General features: G+C 43.2%; 1 protein-coding gene across 8 annotated transcripts in view; it reads left to right on the top strand.

Moving 5' to 3' along the window:
- Positions 1 to 1,884: 1,884 nt before the first annotated feature.
- atm (ATM serine/threonine kinase) overlaps positions 1,885 to 13,434 on the top strand; it is a 32,992-nt gene continuing 21,442 nt past the window's right edge. For 7 of the 8 annotated variants that reach the window (XR_003743210.1, XR_003743209.1, XM_028962328.1 and 4 more), the window contains exons 1-21: positions 1,885 to 2,096; positions 3,382 to 3,503; positions 3,585 to 3,730; positions 5,154 to 5,318; positions 5,416 to 5,581; positions 5,697 to 5,935; positions 6,958 to 7,127; positions 7,665 to 7,834; positions 7,956 to 8,321; positions 8,646 to 8,831; positions 9,145 to 9,246; positions 9,324 to 9,558; positions 10,228 to 10,359; positions 10,662 to 10,787; positions 10,866 to 10,958; positions 11,351 to 11,549; positions 11,715 to 11,908; positions 12,092 to 12,174; positions 12,255 to 12,419; positions 12,558 to 12,633; positions 13,250 to 13,380. Coding sequence is in view for 6 of the 8 variants with exons in the window: in XM_028962328.1 (XP_028818161.1) it covers positions 2,031 to 2,096; positions 3,382 to 3,503; positions 3,585 to 3,730; positions 5,154 to 5,318; positions 5,416 to 5,581; positions 5,697 to 5,935; positions 6,958 to 7,127; positions 7,665 to 7,834; positions 7,956 to 8,321; positions 8,646 to 8,831; positions 9,145 to 9,246; positions 9,324 to 9,558; positions 10,228 to 10,359; positions 10,662 to 10,787; positions 10,866 to 10,958; positions 11,351 to 11,549; positions 11,715 to 11,908; positions 12,092 to 12,174; positions 12,255 to 12,419; positions 12,558 to 12,633; positions 13,250 to 13,380 (3,332 nt within the window). In the remaining 2 variants the exon portion in view is untranslated. Of the gene's footprint in view, positions 2,097 to 3,381; positions 3,504 to 3,584; positions 3,731 to 5,153; positions 5,319 to 5,415; positions 5,582 to 5,696; positions 5,936 to 6,957; positions 7,128 to 7,664; positions 7,835 to 7,955; positions 8,322 to 8,645; positions 8,832 to 9,144; positions 9,247 to 9,323; positions 9,559 to 10,227; positions 10,360 to 10,661; positions 10,788 to 10,865; positions 10,959 to 11,350; positions 11,550 to 11,714; positions 11,909 to 12,091; positions 12,175 to 12,254; positions 12,420 to 12,557; positions 12,634 to 13,249; positions 13,397 to 13,434 lie in introns of all 8 variants that reach the window. The other variant, XM_028962332.1, reaches the window with a different exon arrangement.

The raw sequence follows: 13,434 nt of genomic DNA, 5'->3' as shown, positions 1-13,434 counted from the left end.
CAGCAGACTGGGATGACTCCTATATTGGGTCTAAAGTATCATGCACATGAATGTGAGGACCCTAGCATTCACTTCAGTAGGCTGCACAGATCATCACACCGCCACTGCAGACTCACCCGCATCCTGCATTGTTTGAAGCATTAAAAAGTCATAAAATCCAGACATTGTTCATATTGTAAACGACTCTGTGTCTGTTAATAATGGACTATTAGGGGTGTAAGTAGCCTAGTGGGTAACACACTCACCTACAGTATGAACCAGAAGACCAAAAAGTCTCAAAGTCCCCACTTACAAACCACACGTACAATTTTCAGGAGGTTAGTGGTGGCCTAAGGAAGATGCCCCGCAATCAGAAGGTTGCCGGTTCGATCCGCCATGGTGCCACTGACCAAAGCATCGTCCCCACACACACTGCTCCCCAGGTGCCTGTCATGGCTGCCCACTGCTCACCAAGGGTGATTGGTTAAAAGCAGAGGACAAATTTCACCGTGTGCACCGTGTGCTGTGCTGCTGCTTATCACAATGACTATCACTTCGGTTAACTTAGGAGGGTGACATAAAAGAAAGTTCTTAAATATCTCATATAATATTAAATATCTCTCTCTCTTAACCCAGCGTTAATATGAACACATCACGCTGCTTAAGACAACAGTATATGTTGTCTATGTGAAACATGCCGGACTTTGCACAAAGGAGCTGAACTGTAGCTTTTCCAGTCCTGTGTTCTGCTTGTTCAACAAGTGTGGTAGTCAATAACCGGTTTTAATGCATTAAAAACTAACTCACCAGGCAACTACATACATGACGCTCTTCTCTGCCCCTTGCAGTGCACTCTGGGTGCGAGCAGCAGATCATTGGACTGAACCACTGAGGATTGGATGGGGGGGTGCAAATCTTTCACTTGTTATAACTCTCAAACAGTGTGTTTTTAAGTAGCACAACTTGTATTTTGCTTTCAACAAACATGAATATATTGTTGAAAATAAAAAATATCTTGTGTTTTATGGGGTTTTGGGAGGGACACATTTATGTCATTACTACCACTGTGTCCCTGAGCAAGACACTGAGTGTCACCAGGGGGACTGAATCAGTAACTACTCTGTCGCTCTGGATAAGGGTGTCTGATAAATGAATACACATTCTCACTTTTGTGAGATACTCTAGATTTGTAGAGAGGAACTTTATCAGCACCAGTGAGTCATGAGTTCCAGTGCAATAAAGCTTTGTACATTATTAGAAAATCATATTCAATTACAGTACAGCTGAAAACATTTGCACTGATTACAGGAGCAATAAACTGGCCTGTAGGCAATAAAACTTGAAATTATTCATTTTAAACTTTGTCAATGACAAACCCCCCTTATTTTTATGGAATTTCTGATGACCCTAAGCCTTTGAAATGTAGTGTACTTCCGTTGCACCATGGTCAAAATTGAATATTGGTGATGGACAGGGGTCGGCATGCACGGCTGAGGATGGCATATGCACAGCTTGCGGGGCAGTGGTGGCCTAGCAGGTAAGGGAGTGGACCCGTAATTGGAAGGTTGCGGGATCGAATCCCAAACCTCCAAGTTGCAACTGAGCAAAGCACCGTCCCCACACACTGCACCCTGGGCGCCTGTCATGGCTGCCCACTGCTCACCAAGGGTGATGGATAAATGTAAATGCAGAGGACACATCTGTGTGCTGTGCTGCAGAGTTTCACAATGACAATGACAATCACTTCACTCTCACTTTCTCTTTGATAAAACTTTCCATCATTTTGCTATAATTGAACCCTGTTGTTAACAAATAATACGACAGAGTTCAAGTGGGGACGTGGACTTTCACCCAGACACTAGATGGCGCTGCGTGCGGCTGCTGCAGTGCAGAGCAGCTCGGCCTCAACCACCGAAGACAGAGCGAACGCGGGATTGCTGCACGGCGTCCCGCCTTCACCCCACGACCCGCGACAGATGCGACGTGACGGGTTTCTTTTGGAGCCTTAAGGCTGGCGTGTGTTGTCCCGCAGGAGCTCCATTCCCGGCACAATGGCTCTTCTCGAACTCATGATGTGCTGCAAAGGGCTGGAAAGTGAGAAAGCGACGGAGAGGAAGGTGAGGCGGTCCGCCTTCCTCCAAATACGCAAACAAATTCACCCCAGAGTTCTAAAAGAACCATTTCAGAACAAAGTCATTTACATCGTTTCATAGTCATAATTAAAGTCAAGGCCGAGGACACCTTCTTCTACAAAGGCCAGCGCCATTGTGTTCCAAAAGGCAATATAACAGTTATCCTTGGTTGTGCTCGTGGATGTGCACTTTTATTTCAAAGCGAACAATTGCAATCAGTATTTACAGGGTCAGTCACCCTGGAGCAATTTAGGGTTAAGTGTCTTGCTCAGGGACACAATGGTAGAAAGTGGGGTTTGAACCTGGGTCTTCTGGTTCATAGACGAGTCTTTTACCCTCTAGGCTACCACCAATCTTTATTTCTCATGTAGATTCCTTCTCTACTATATCAGACGGATCCGCCCATATCTATCAACACAGGCCACCCAGATACTCGTTCAGTCCCTAGTAACCTCACAACTGGATTACTGTAACTCTCCCATCCGGCCTCTACAACTAATACAGAACGCAGCAGCACGACTGGTCTTCAACCTTCCCAAATTCTCCCACACCATCCCACTGCTACAAATTTACTGAGCAAAACTTGATTTTTTACTATGCCCATTTTTAATATTTTGGGAATTGAGGATACTCATTTTTGAATTTTTGTTTGCAGTTCTGTGCTGATTCTCTGCAGACTCTCAGTTTTGCCTAAGCCATGATCTTTAGAAAAAGTGGAACAGATGAAAGTGAAAATGATACCACTGCAGCACAGCACACGGTGACAGTGGTGGCCTAGCTGGTAAGGGAGCGGACCCATAATCGGAAGGTTGCCAGTCCAAATCCCAAGCCGCCAAGGTGCCGCTGACGTCCCCTTGTTCAAGGTATTTATCTGTATTTAACCATCACCCTTGGCGAGCAGTGGGCAGCTGTGAAAGGCGCCCGGGGAGCAGTGTGCCACCCCAGTGGCGGCTTGGGATTCGAACCGGCAAGCAGTTTGCTTTCTTTATCGCTAGGTCAGTGATTGGGAAATGGACCATACCCAGGGAGATTAAAGTTCAATGCCAGTCAGAGTTATTTGGGGGAATTGGGATGTGTGTTCTCATTGTTTTCTTGTATAATCTTGATGTATAAAATTTTTTTTTTTCTCCAATTTAAGCTTTTTTTGTTTCAGGCATCAAGAATGATACCTTAAAGCTTGTCAATTCCAAAAATGTGATTTGTATCATTAAAGAGTCTAGCTCTAGCTCAGACTGTGTGTGTGTGGTTTTTTTGTTGTGTATCTATGCAGAAGGAAGTTGATCGCTTCAGAAGGCTTATTCGACAGGAGGAGACTGTGAAGGAGCTGGATTATTCATCAGGGAACAAGAATTGCAAACAGTCTAAGCAGCTGACCTGGGACGCGGTCTTCAGGTGGGACGCGTCCACCGGGTTTACATTCTGATTGGCTGTGGGGGGTTTCCTCTGCCCTAATGTGTGTGATGGCATTTTCAGGTTTCTTCAGAAATTCCTGCAGAAGGAGACAGAAGCTCTGCAGTCAGGAAAGACCACAGTGTCGGCCATCACCAAAGCTAACCGGCAGAAGAAGAAGCAGGAGATTAGCAGCCTGGTCAAATATTTTATACGCTGTGCAAACAAGAGTATGTCCTCTTCTGCATCCAAGTGCACAAGAACACATCTGTTTGATCTAGCTCAGACAGATGACCCATTAGGGAATAGGCTAATCATATTCCGGGTTCCCATGGGTCCTGGAATATCAGGGAATTTCAGTAAACACATTTCCAAACATGGAAAGTCTGCGAATTGGATAATTTGGGTGCCAATTTAGGGAATTGTGTTAATCGCATGTAGTGCAGTAGCCATAACCTGATGTGTTTTAGAACGCAAAATCTTTGCGAAGTTGTCATACATCCTTACACTTGCTAACTTACCACACATGCCAGGCGAGTGTAAATTTAAATATACTTTGCTTGGAAAATTAAGAATTTAAAGACTGGCTCACACAAAGTGATGATATGAAAGATGCATGTAGAGGATGTCAGAGATGGAGCTGAGCTTTTGGTTTGTTCCATTCAACACGCTGAACTGCCGATATTCAACCATAATGACATAAATACACTTTTGAGTTCTATAACCCATTTTAAATGCCCTTTTCTGCTCAGTACCCAAACATTATACTAGGCATTTTTCTATAAGGGAGGTAATGGAAATTCTGCTTTTTGGTCAGGGAATTTTAAGTCTGGTTAGAGAGGGAATCCTGCATATTGCTTTAAAATCAGATACTGACCCGTTATGAGATTTGGCCAAAAACTGCCGTATGAGTCGAAACAATGTAGGTGAAGGTATCATGGATGTACTGATTTGATATGTGTGCATATTGGGCAAATTATTATTCAGATATATATATGCCGATCTCTGAAACCAATCTATTCTGTTAAATTGCACGTTTTGCCAAGCGATAACTTGAGAAATTAATAAAGCATTGTACCACACAACAGTTCAGCAAAACCGAAAAAGTGGGCAGTTTTAGGAAGTTTATACTTATATTTGTGTTTCCTTAATCATAGCTGTATTCAGTTGGATCGGCGCGTCCCTGACTGGGTTCCTGATGCAGTTTTACGTCAAACAAAAATGTTCTCTGAAGATATCTTATGTGAGATATGTGTGGTGCATACAGTTATTAAATTAAAGGCCTGTTCAATACACTTATTTTGGCAATGTGAACATAGAGCCATTAATAGAGCGTTGATGATAGTTTTGAAAATAGCAAAATAGGTCAGCATATCATAAAATTGTAATGTGCATAAAATGTCAGATTTTCCTGGTATCCTCACAAGGTATTTCAATTTAACAGTTCAATATTTAGTTAAAATTTGTTATATATATATACACACACACACACTCACTCATGTTCATTTGGCTTGGGTGTTTTAAGTCACCATGGATGCAATTGACATTGCATTTTCTGGTGTTTTTGGGGCTAAGTATTACATGTGATTTGTAACGGTCGTCTCTGAGTCTGAGTCTCCCTTCTGTTTCTCTTGCTCATATAAAAAATTTCAGGAGGGCCAAAGCTGAAATGTGCTGAGCTGCTTTCCCACATTGTCGATGTCCTTGAAAACCCGTTCAACTGCTCAGCTTATGGAGAGGACTACAGCAGCATTCTCCTCAAAGATGTTCTCTCCATCCGCAAATACTGGTGTGATATCAACCAGCAGCAATGGCACCGTCAGTGATGCTTTCTTTAACTAATTTCCTCTAAATGGTTTTAAAACTGGAAAACGTTCGATGTCATAGTCTCAGACTCTTCTTGTTTCTGATCCAGTTTTACTGAATTTATACTGCGGACTCTTCAGTGGTTCCTCTGTGTCTGTCAACCGGGTCCTCATCAGCAGGATCATCCATACCTTGGTCCAGGGCTGCTGTCTCCAGACAGATGGGCTGACCGACAAGCTCTTCAGCTTTTTTTCCAAAGCCCTCAGCAATGCAAGGTACTCTGGACCAGTAATTCTGCTAATTTCATCTGAAAGGACAGTTGTTTCATCAGTGTTTTCTGTAAAGGGGTTTGATGTTGTGCTGAAAAAGTGATTTAGGCTAAACCTGCAGGTCAGAGAAGCAGCACGCTGTGCTGGAACATCTGGTCTCGTCTCTGAATGTGTTTCTGAGCTCGGTGGCCATGAACTGCCGGCGTAGGGCGTGTAGCTTGGGAGAGGAGCTGCTGCCCTCTTTGCTCCATGTCTGGAACCAGATGAGGCCCAGCCCAGTGCTGAAAGAGGAGATGGTGGATCTTTTCAACCTGCAGCTGCGCCTCCATCACCCTGAAGGCGCTAAGACCATGGAGACAGGTCAGAGCACTAAAACACCTCACGCTGAGATCACTATTATATCTGTACCTCACTATTACCTCACTATTATATCTCAATTTTACTGGTATTGTTGGTATTATACAAGATGCTTGAAATTAGGCAGATTTATGCGTTCAAAGTATCAAGAGTCCTAAAATATTATTTCTCTATTCATATCCAAGACTTCCCTGATCATATCTTGCACTTAAAAACAGGCATATATATTTTGTATCTCAGAAAGTGTATTAGACATGTTCTTAGTGATATTTACATCATTTACATTTGTGGCATTTTGCAGATGCCCTCATCCAGAGCAACTTACAACGTGCTTTCATTATTACCATCAATAAAGTAATCAGCTCCGGTTCAGTAGCTACTGGGAGCGACTGGAGGGAGAATTTGGGAAGGTTGAAGACCAGTCGTGCTGCTGCGTTCTGTATTAGTTGTAGAGGCCGGATGGCAGTCAGAGGTTGACCTGCCAGTAGAGAGTTACAGTAATCCAGTTGTGAGGTTACTAGGGACTGAACGAATATCTGGGTGGCCTGTGTTGATAGATAAGGGCGGATTCGTCTGATATAGTAGAGAAGGAATCTACATGAGCTGGAAAGATGGGTGGTAGTAGCCTAGAGGGTAACAGACTCGTCTATGAACCAGAAGACCCAGGTTCAAACCCCCACTTTCTACCATTGTGTCCCTGAGCAAGACACTTAACCCTAAATTGCTCCAGGGTGAATGTCCCTGTAACTACTGATTGTAAGTCACTCTGGATAAGGGTGTCTGGTAAATGCTGTAAAATGTCGAGAATGGGAGTTGGTTGTCAATAGTTACTCCAAGGTTGTGTGCAGTTGAAGCAGGATAGATCTATGAGTTGTTCAGGTAGATCCTGATAACCCATGTTAGGATATGAGACTCTGTACTGAATATTGTGTTCCTCACATCTTGATATAGGGGTCTTTTTATTTCAAATTTTGCTTCAGCTTTCTCTAAAACTTTAGTTTCACGGTTTTGGTCTCCTGAAACAGGTGCCCATGCGGAGGACTGGGCAAAGTGGCAGACTCTTCTCTATGGTCTCTATGACACCCTTGTGACTGAGATCAGTCAGATTGGCAGCAGAGGGAAGTATGCTACAGGGTCTCGCCAAATTGCAGTTAAAGAGAACCTCATTGAACTCACCGCCAGTATCTGCAATCAGGTGACCTTTTTTTTTTTTTAACCTTTATTTCTGTTAAACTATTATTATTATGCCTAGTAGGAATTAGAGTAAATGATATATTACCTGTTGAAACAACATCCACTTATTTATATATATGTCTGTAGACATCTATTGTCCTATGTAGACTGTAGTATAGGATACCTGTACAGTGACTCCCCTATTTTGTCCTCGAAGTTGGTGTGTTGGATTTGTGATACTTTGTCAAGGGATCGGCTGTAGCATCTCCAAAACTTGTGGAATGTTCCAAGTGCGCACTGTCAGGATCAGCCAAAAAGGAAAACTAGCAAACTACAAATCTAAGCACATAGAAGTTTGCTCATCGTGAATAGAGTATCGTGCGGCAGACCAGCAGGTTGCAAATGCTGACCTGTGTCCACCTCCAATACACCCTACCATAGGAAAATGTGCCCCAGACTTTATCCCATTTTTCCAGCTCTTAATCCAGTTGATGCCACACACCACTGCATACCTTCCGAGGGTCTACTTTTATGTATTATTTTTGAACATATTCCACAGCTTTTCAGTCAAGAGAGTCGGATCCTGGAGGTCAGCCAGGCCCCCTATCGGGGCTCGGTGCTGGACAGCCCCTCTTCCTCGAGCAGCAAGCGCCGGCGAGTGGAGATTGGCTGGGAGGTCCTTCGAGAACACCTGCAGCTACACCAAAGTGACTTCGATATGATACCGTGGTGAGGAGCAGTGAACAAATATCCATGCTCTTGTTCAGCTGAACAATGACTAAAGACATTGTTGTAGAAATCTCATGACTGTACAAGTGAAATGCGTCTTACACTCAAATCCCCTGTCCAGGCTGCAGATCACCGCAGTGCTGCTCTCCAGGTACCCCTCCATCCTGCCTGTGCAGGAGCTCGTGCCGCTTCTGTCTCTGCTGTGCCAGCTGCTGGGCGAGCAGCAGCATCGCGGGGAGAGGGGGCCGTACGTGCTGCGCTGCCTCAGGGAGGTGGCGCGTTGTCAGGCCCTTCACCCAAAACTGGCGGAGCCGGAGCTGGGTCGCCTCTGGAGCCGCGCCTGTGCGTTGGCGTTGCGCGGGGTCAGCTCACCCCAGCTGGAGATTCCCAGCATGGAGCTGCTGTGTTGCATGACTCAGGGGGCATTGGTACCTGTGGATAGAGAGTTGTGGAAGCTGTTCTCAGGATCAGCGTGTAAACCTTCGTGGTGAGTGACTTGTTAACTGTGCTCCGATAAGGCTTCATCCTGTATAATAATAACTAAACAGTGGGTAGCCTGGCTGTCTCTCACTTCAGATATATACCAGGGCAATGTATGTAAATGTAAGTATAAATAAGCCACATTTGCAATTTCTGTTTTAAGTCTTCTCTCTGATTGGGTTTGTAAAGTGGTATCTAAAGGTTGCACAGTGCTTTTCACACACCCTTCATATCTTTGGTCTCTTTTGATCAAATATTATGTATATAACTCTTGGGTAAATTGTGTGTTGCCCCTGGGGACTGCTATACTGACTCCTCTCTGTCTGTCTAGGGCGTCAGTTCTCGTTCTGTGTCAGGCTATGTCTAAGTGCCTCCTTCCTAAGGCCCTGGTGAGCTCCCCGGTGGGGGTGATTGGGAGGGAGCCGGCTCTTAGAGAGGCTGTGAGCAGCTGGCTTCTGATGAGGGAACAGAATGAAGAGAGTGAAGACAGCTCCAGACCTCACCTCATACTTCTCAGGTTAACCCCTATAACTCCTCATGCTTGAATGGAGAATATAGATTTAGCCAGAACCCATGTAGGAAGCAAATAGCAAACATGTACCTCAATTACACAAATTAAATATTTTAACAAACATATACTGTATATTAAAAAATGTCCTTTTTACTCCTCATCAAAAGAAGGGTATGGTCTAATCAGGAGGCTGAAGGCCCTCATTATGTTGTAGTAAAGGGTCCCATATTTTATTACATTTCTTACATGATTTATTGAGGGAGTGTCTCATTTTCTTTATCAACTTTATTAATATGGTTCTTCACACATTTCTCTGTAGGGATTTTCCACAAAACCTTGTCTCCCGAATTATTGTGTCTCTAACTCTGAAAGATTCCAGAGCTGGGATGGTGTTTCTAATGGGCTCCTTGGACTTGAACAGGTAAGATTTCCTCCTGAATGTATTCATTTGTTAAACAGTCAGATGGCATACACTGATGGGTCCTCCATCATGTTCAGCTTTATTCCCAGAGTGCGGAAGGCTGTAAATGTAAAAAAAAACACGAGTGACATTGAGTGCCTATACCTCCAGTTTACATTTGATGAGGCACCCTCACGCCCCCCCAGTAGGACAGGCTGTGGTGTTGGGGTATCTAAAGACCCCCAGTTCACGCTGCTCTCAGAAATCAAGGCCAGAGTGGAACAGAGTCTGATGTCTGTTGCTGACCACCTCCTCAACTGTTACTCCCCTGAGGTGGGTGCTGCATCTAAACAAATACATTCATAGCCTTACAACCTTAACCTTAATTTTTTAATTTGCCAGCAGTCAAAACTATTTGTGTGCAGTCCTGTATTGGATGACATTTCTAGGCTAGAACGTAGATGCATGGTACTGTAAATACAATGGGTACGGAAAGTTTTCAGACCCCCTTACATTTTTCAGTTTTTTTTTTTTATATTGCAGCCATTTGCTAAAATCAGTAAAAGTTCATATTTTTCTTCATTAATTTACACCCATATTGACAGGAAAACACAGATTTTTTTTGACGTTTTAGCTGATTTTGCTACTTTTTGTTAAATGCAAAATTAATTCTATCCAGATACAATACCAACATAAAGATGGAGAGAACAGGCCAGATTCAGATTGCACATTTTTTTGTGTGGCACTATGACACATTCGCTTGCAGCTTGTCCATAATGTGCCTATTATCAGAGTCTTCTGGGTGTCTTATTCAAAAAGAAAATATGGGAGCCTGTCTAAGCCTCTTAGTAAAATGTGATATTCATTTGTTTCAATATAATATTGACATTAATTAATACTTTCAAATTAAATGTATTGGATCCTTTCCACAGAGAGTCATTTATGAGTTCATATAGAATGTTTTTTTTTTATAATAGTGACTTTTATTTTTCCTCTCTGCAGAGTCCTGCCACACCACCTGAATGTCTGATTCGATGCGTCTGTCTCCTGACTGGGGTGCTGGCAGGGTTTGTCTGTGCTGGAATCATATCTGAAGATGATGCCTGCTACTCTGGTCTCTTCCAAAAAGCAAAGGTTCATTCCACAAAATGTGAACTTTTTACATGTGGAAAGAATTTAGTTAAAAGTTAATAGCCAAGAATTGTATTGTAAATGTTATGGGGACCCACTGATCCCCTGAAAAACAACCCCAAACCATTATCCATTATTTCTATAGCACTAAACTTTACAGGCAGTGAAATGCAGTATGGGTAATCAGCCAGACCAAAAAAAATCAATACGAATCAATGTTGTTTTGTGGTCTTGTGCAACAAAACAACTGTATCCACAGTGATCCCCCCTTCTTCATCTCAGTTTTTTTTTGTTCTTTATCACAGTCAGTAGCTCAGGAGCTGAGTGAGTACATCTCCACAGCGAAGAATAGACTTTCTGAAGATGTTGTACTCAACAGTCTCAAGTGTGTGATGATGATTTGTTTAGAGGCTGTCGACTGTTTAGAGAAGGTAAGACAGAATATGTATTTATGTGCGGTCTTTGTTGTGAATTTTATCCAAATCTGACTGTAACATCTCTCACCCCAGCCAGACAAAATGAGTTCTGTCTCTCGTAAAATATTTCTGAGGAGTTTGCCTTCGAGAATGTTGAGCGAGCTGACAGAAACATGCAAAGCATTGGTAAGTCTTTTTTTTTCTGTCTTGTTTCACTTCTATAATGAAAGTGAAGTGATTGTCATTGTGATACACTGCAGCACAGCACACGGTGCACACAACGAAATGCGTCCTCTGCTTTTAACCATCGCCCTTGGTGAGCAGTGGGCAACCATGACAGGCGCCCGGGGAGCAGTGTGTGGGGACGGTGCATTGCTCTGTGGCACCTTGGCGATCGGGATTAGAACCGGCAACCTTCTTATTACGGGGTTGCTTCCTAAACCGCTAGGCCACCACTGCCACTAAAACAGCACAGTTGCATTAGCAGGGAATGAATGGCATTGTTAATAATAGAACATCATTACCTGTAATGCAATTCTTAGAGCCACCTTAACTGTGGATTTGCTCTGTCCTTATAGCTCTTGAGCTCAAGTAAAAAGGACAGTTTGTCCATGCTGGTGGAGGAGGACCAGATGGAGGAAGAATGGGACACGAGCAGAACCCAGGTACAGCAGCAGGCCCACATTGACCTGTTTGATGACGGTGAAGCCATTCCTTCAACCTCTGATGGAACTGCCACACCTAAAAAAGAAAGCAGTGAGCTGCCAAACGCCCCAGGTGAACAATCCATATCGGTTTCTTTCTCTTCTCTGGATTAGACTCTGCCTGAAGAATTGAGTACCACATCTTAATATCTGTGAACATAGTTTTGTGTACATTGAAGGCAGCACATATTTAAGAGATGATCTATTTCTTGTTGTGATTTCTTTTGAAAAAATTCAGGAGCAAGCAGTGCATTGTCTGAGATCCAGCTATCTATGCCTGATGTTGTCCTGCTGGTGGTGTTGGAGTTTCTCTCTCTCTGCTGCTCCTCTCAGCTGTCCCCTGGCCTCTCCTTCAAACCATCTGAGGTCAGATGCAAATTGCTCAAACTGCTGGATCAAATGGAGTACAGCAGACCACTGCATCTCCAGATGGTCAGTGTGAGGAGCAAAGGTGTTGCTCAAGTAAAACATTTTGTTTCCCAGTAAAATAAATTGAGTGTATTAATCTGACTGGTGGTTGTGCTTGTTTGTCTTGAGTGAAAACTGAAAATATAGATCAGGTAGATTGATCTGATTGGTAGAGAGCTAATTAATTTTCTCACTGTTTGTTGGCAGTATCTTACACTGTTAAAAAACCTACCTGCAGAGGACACACTCTTGTCCTCAGAGGATTTTGATGCCATCCTAAGACCGCTGCCGTGAGTAGATGTCCTTCTCTTAAAATCCTGGAAGCAGAGTGTTTTTTGTCTTTCTGTTAAGACAATGTTTTGCTCTCCAGGGATGTGTGTTCCCTGTATCGTCAGGACCAGGCGGTGTGTGCTGCTATGCTGAAAGACCTTCTACCTGCCATTCAGAATTTAGGTCGGGTCGATTCTGTCTCCGGTGAGGAAAGTGATATGAAGCACGTAAAGGGAACCTTACTCAAAGTTGTGTCAGGATTCTGGTGAGCTTTCTTTACTTTTGCTTCCTGTTAGATGAATTTGTTGCTTTGACATGTTCTGTTCTGTCTTTTTGTATATTTGTTCAATTAGTTTATTAGCTTTTTCCTGTAAATTCTTTTTTAATTTTGTTTATTTCCTAGTATTCTGAGTCGAACTGGTAAAAGCACAGCATGTGTCCGAGCAGCTCTGGTTCACTGCTTGGTGGCCTTGCTAGAGGTAAACACTCTCTGTTCTTAGGATATACAGCAGGTAAAATAATTACATGTCACTATAAATATATTTCTAAAGGTGCTATTAACCTGAAAATCTGACCAGATGTCTGAAACAACCTATCCAATCCACACATGCAATGAAACCATACATGTCCATTTGTAATAAAATGGAATGATGCAGTGAAATGTATTGAACTCATAAAGAAACAAAGGTGCAAAAATGCATGGAAAGTCAGTATAAAAGCTGAAATCTATCAGTAATTACCTTTACTGCATTTATTAGTTGCCCTTATACAGAGAAACTTGCAATCAGTAGTGCCAGGGACAGTCTCCCTGGAGACACTCAGGGTTAAGTGACCTTGATCAGGGACACAATGGTAGTAAGTGGGGTTTGACCCTGTGACTTTGTGCTCTTCTGGTTCATAGGCTACTAGGCTAATACCACCCTGGCATTTAATGGAATGGTGACTTTACAGTGTTTACACATGCACCATTGTTTATTGAAATCAAACAATGCCTACAGTAGGCAAACACACTTCTGCACTGGATTGAACTTCACGTTGTGGTAGGTCTCAGCTGTTTTTGTGAAACGCATATTCAGCAGGTGGCAATTTTGACAGGTGGACCCATGCTGCAAGTGGGCCGTGCTGCATCTAAGGGATGAGGAGCTGCTGGTATGCAATGTCCTCCCGGACAGTCTTGCCGACCCTCATCATCACGTGCGGATGCTGACGGCCCTGGCTGTGGAGAGGCAAGTTGTGAAAGATGTATGCATTTATAACTGACTGATTATTATTAATAAATG

Source organism: Denticeps clupeoides, chromosome 19 (genome assembly GCF_900700375.1).
Source record: "Denticeps clupeoides chromosome 19, fDenClu1.1, whole genome shotgun sequence".
Lineage (NCBI taxonomy): Eukaryota > Metazoa > Chordata > Actinopteri > Clupeiformes > Denticipitidae > Denticeps > Denticeps clupeoides.
Note: the sequence above shows the minus strand (reverse complement) of the source record. Positions and strands in the feature narration are given on the sequence as shown.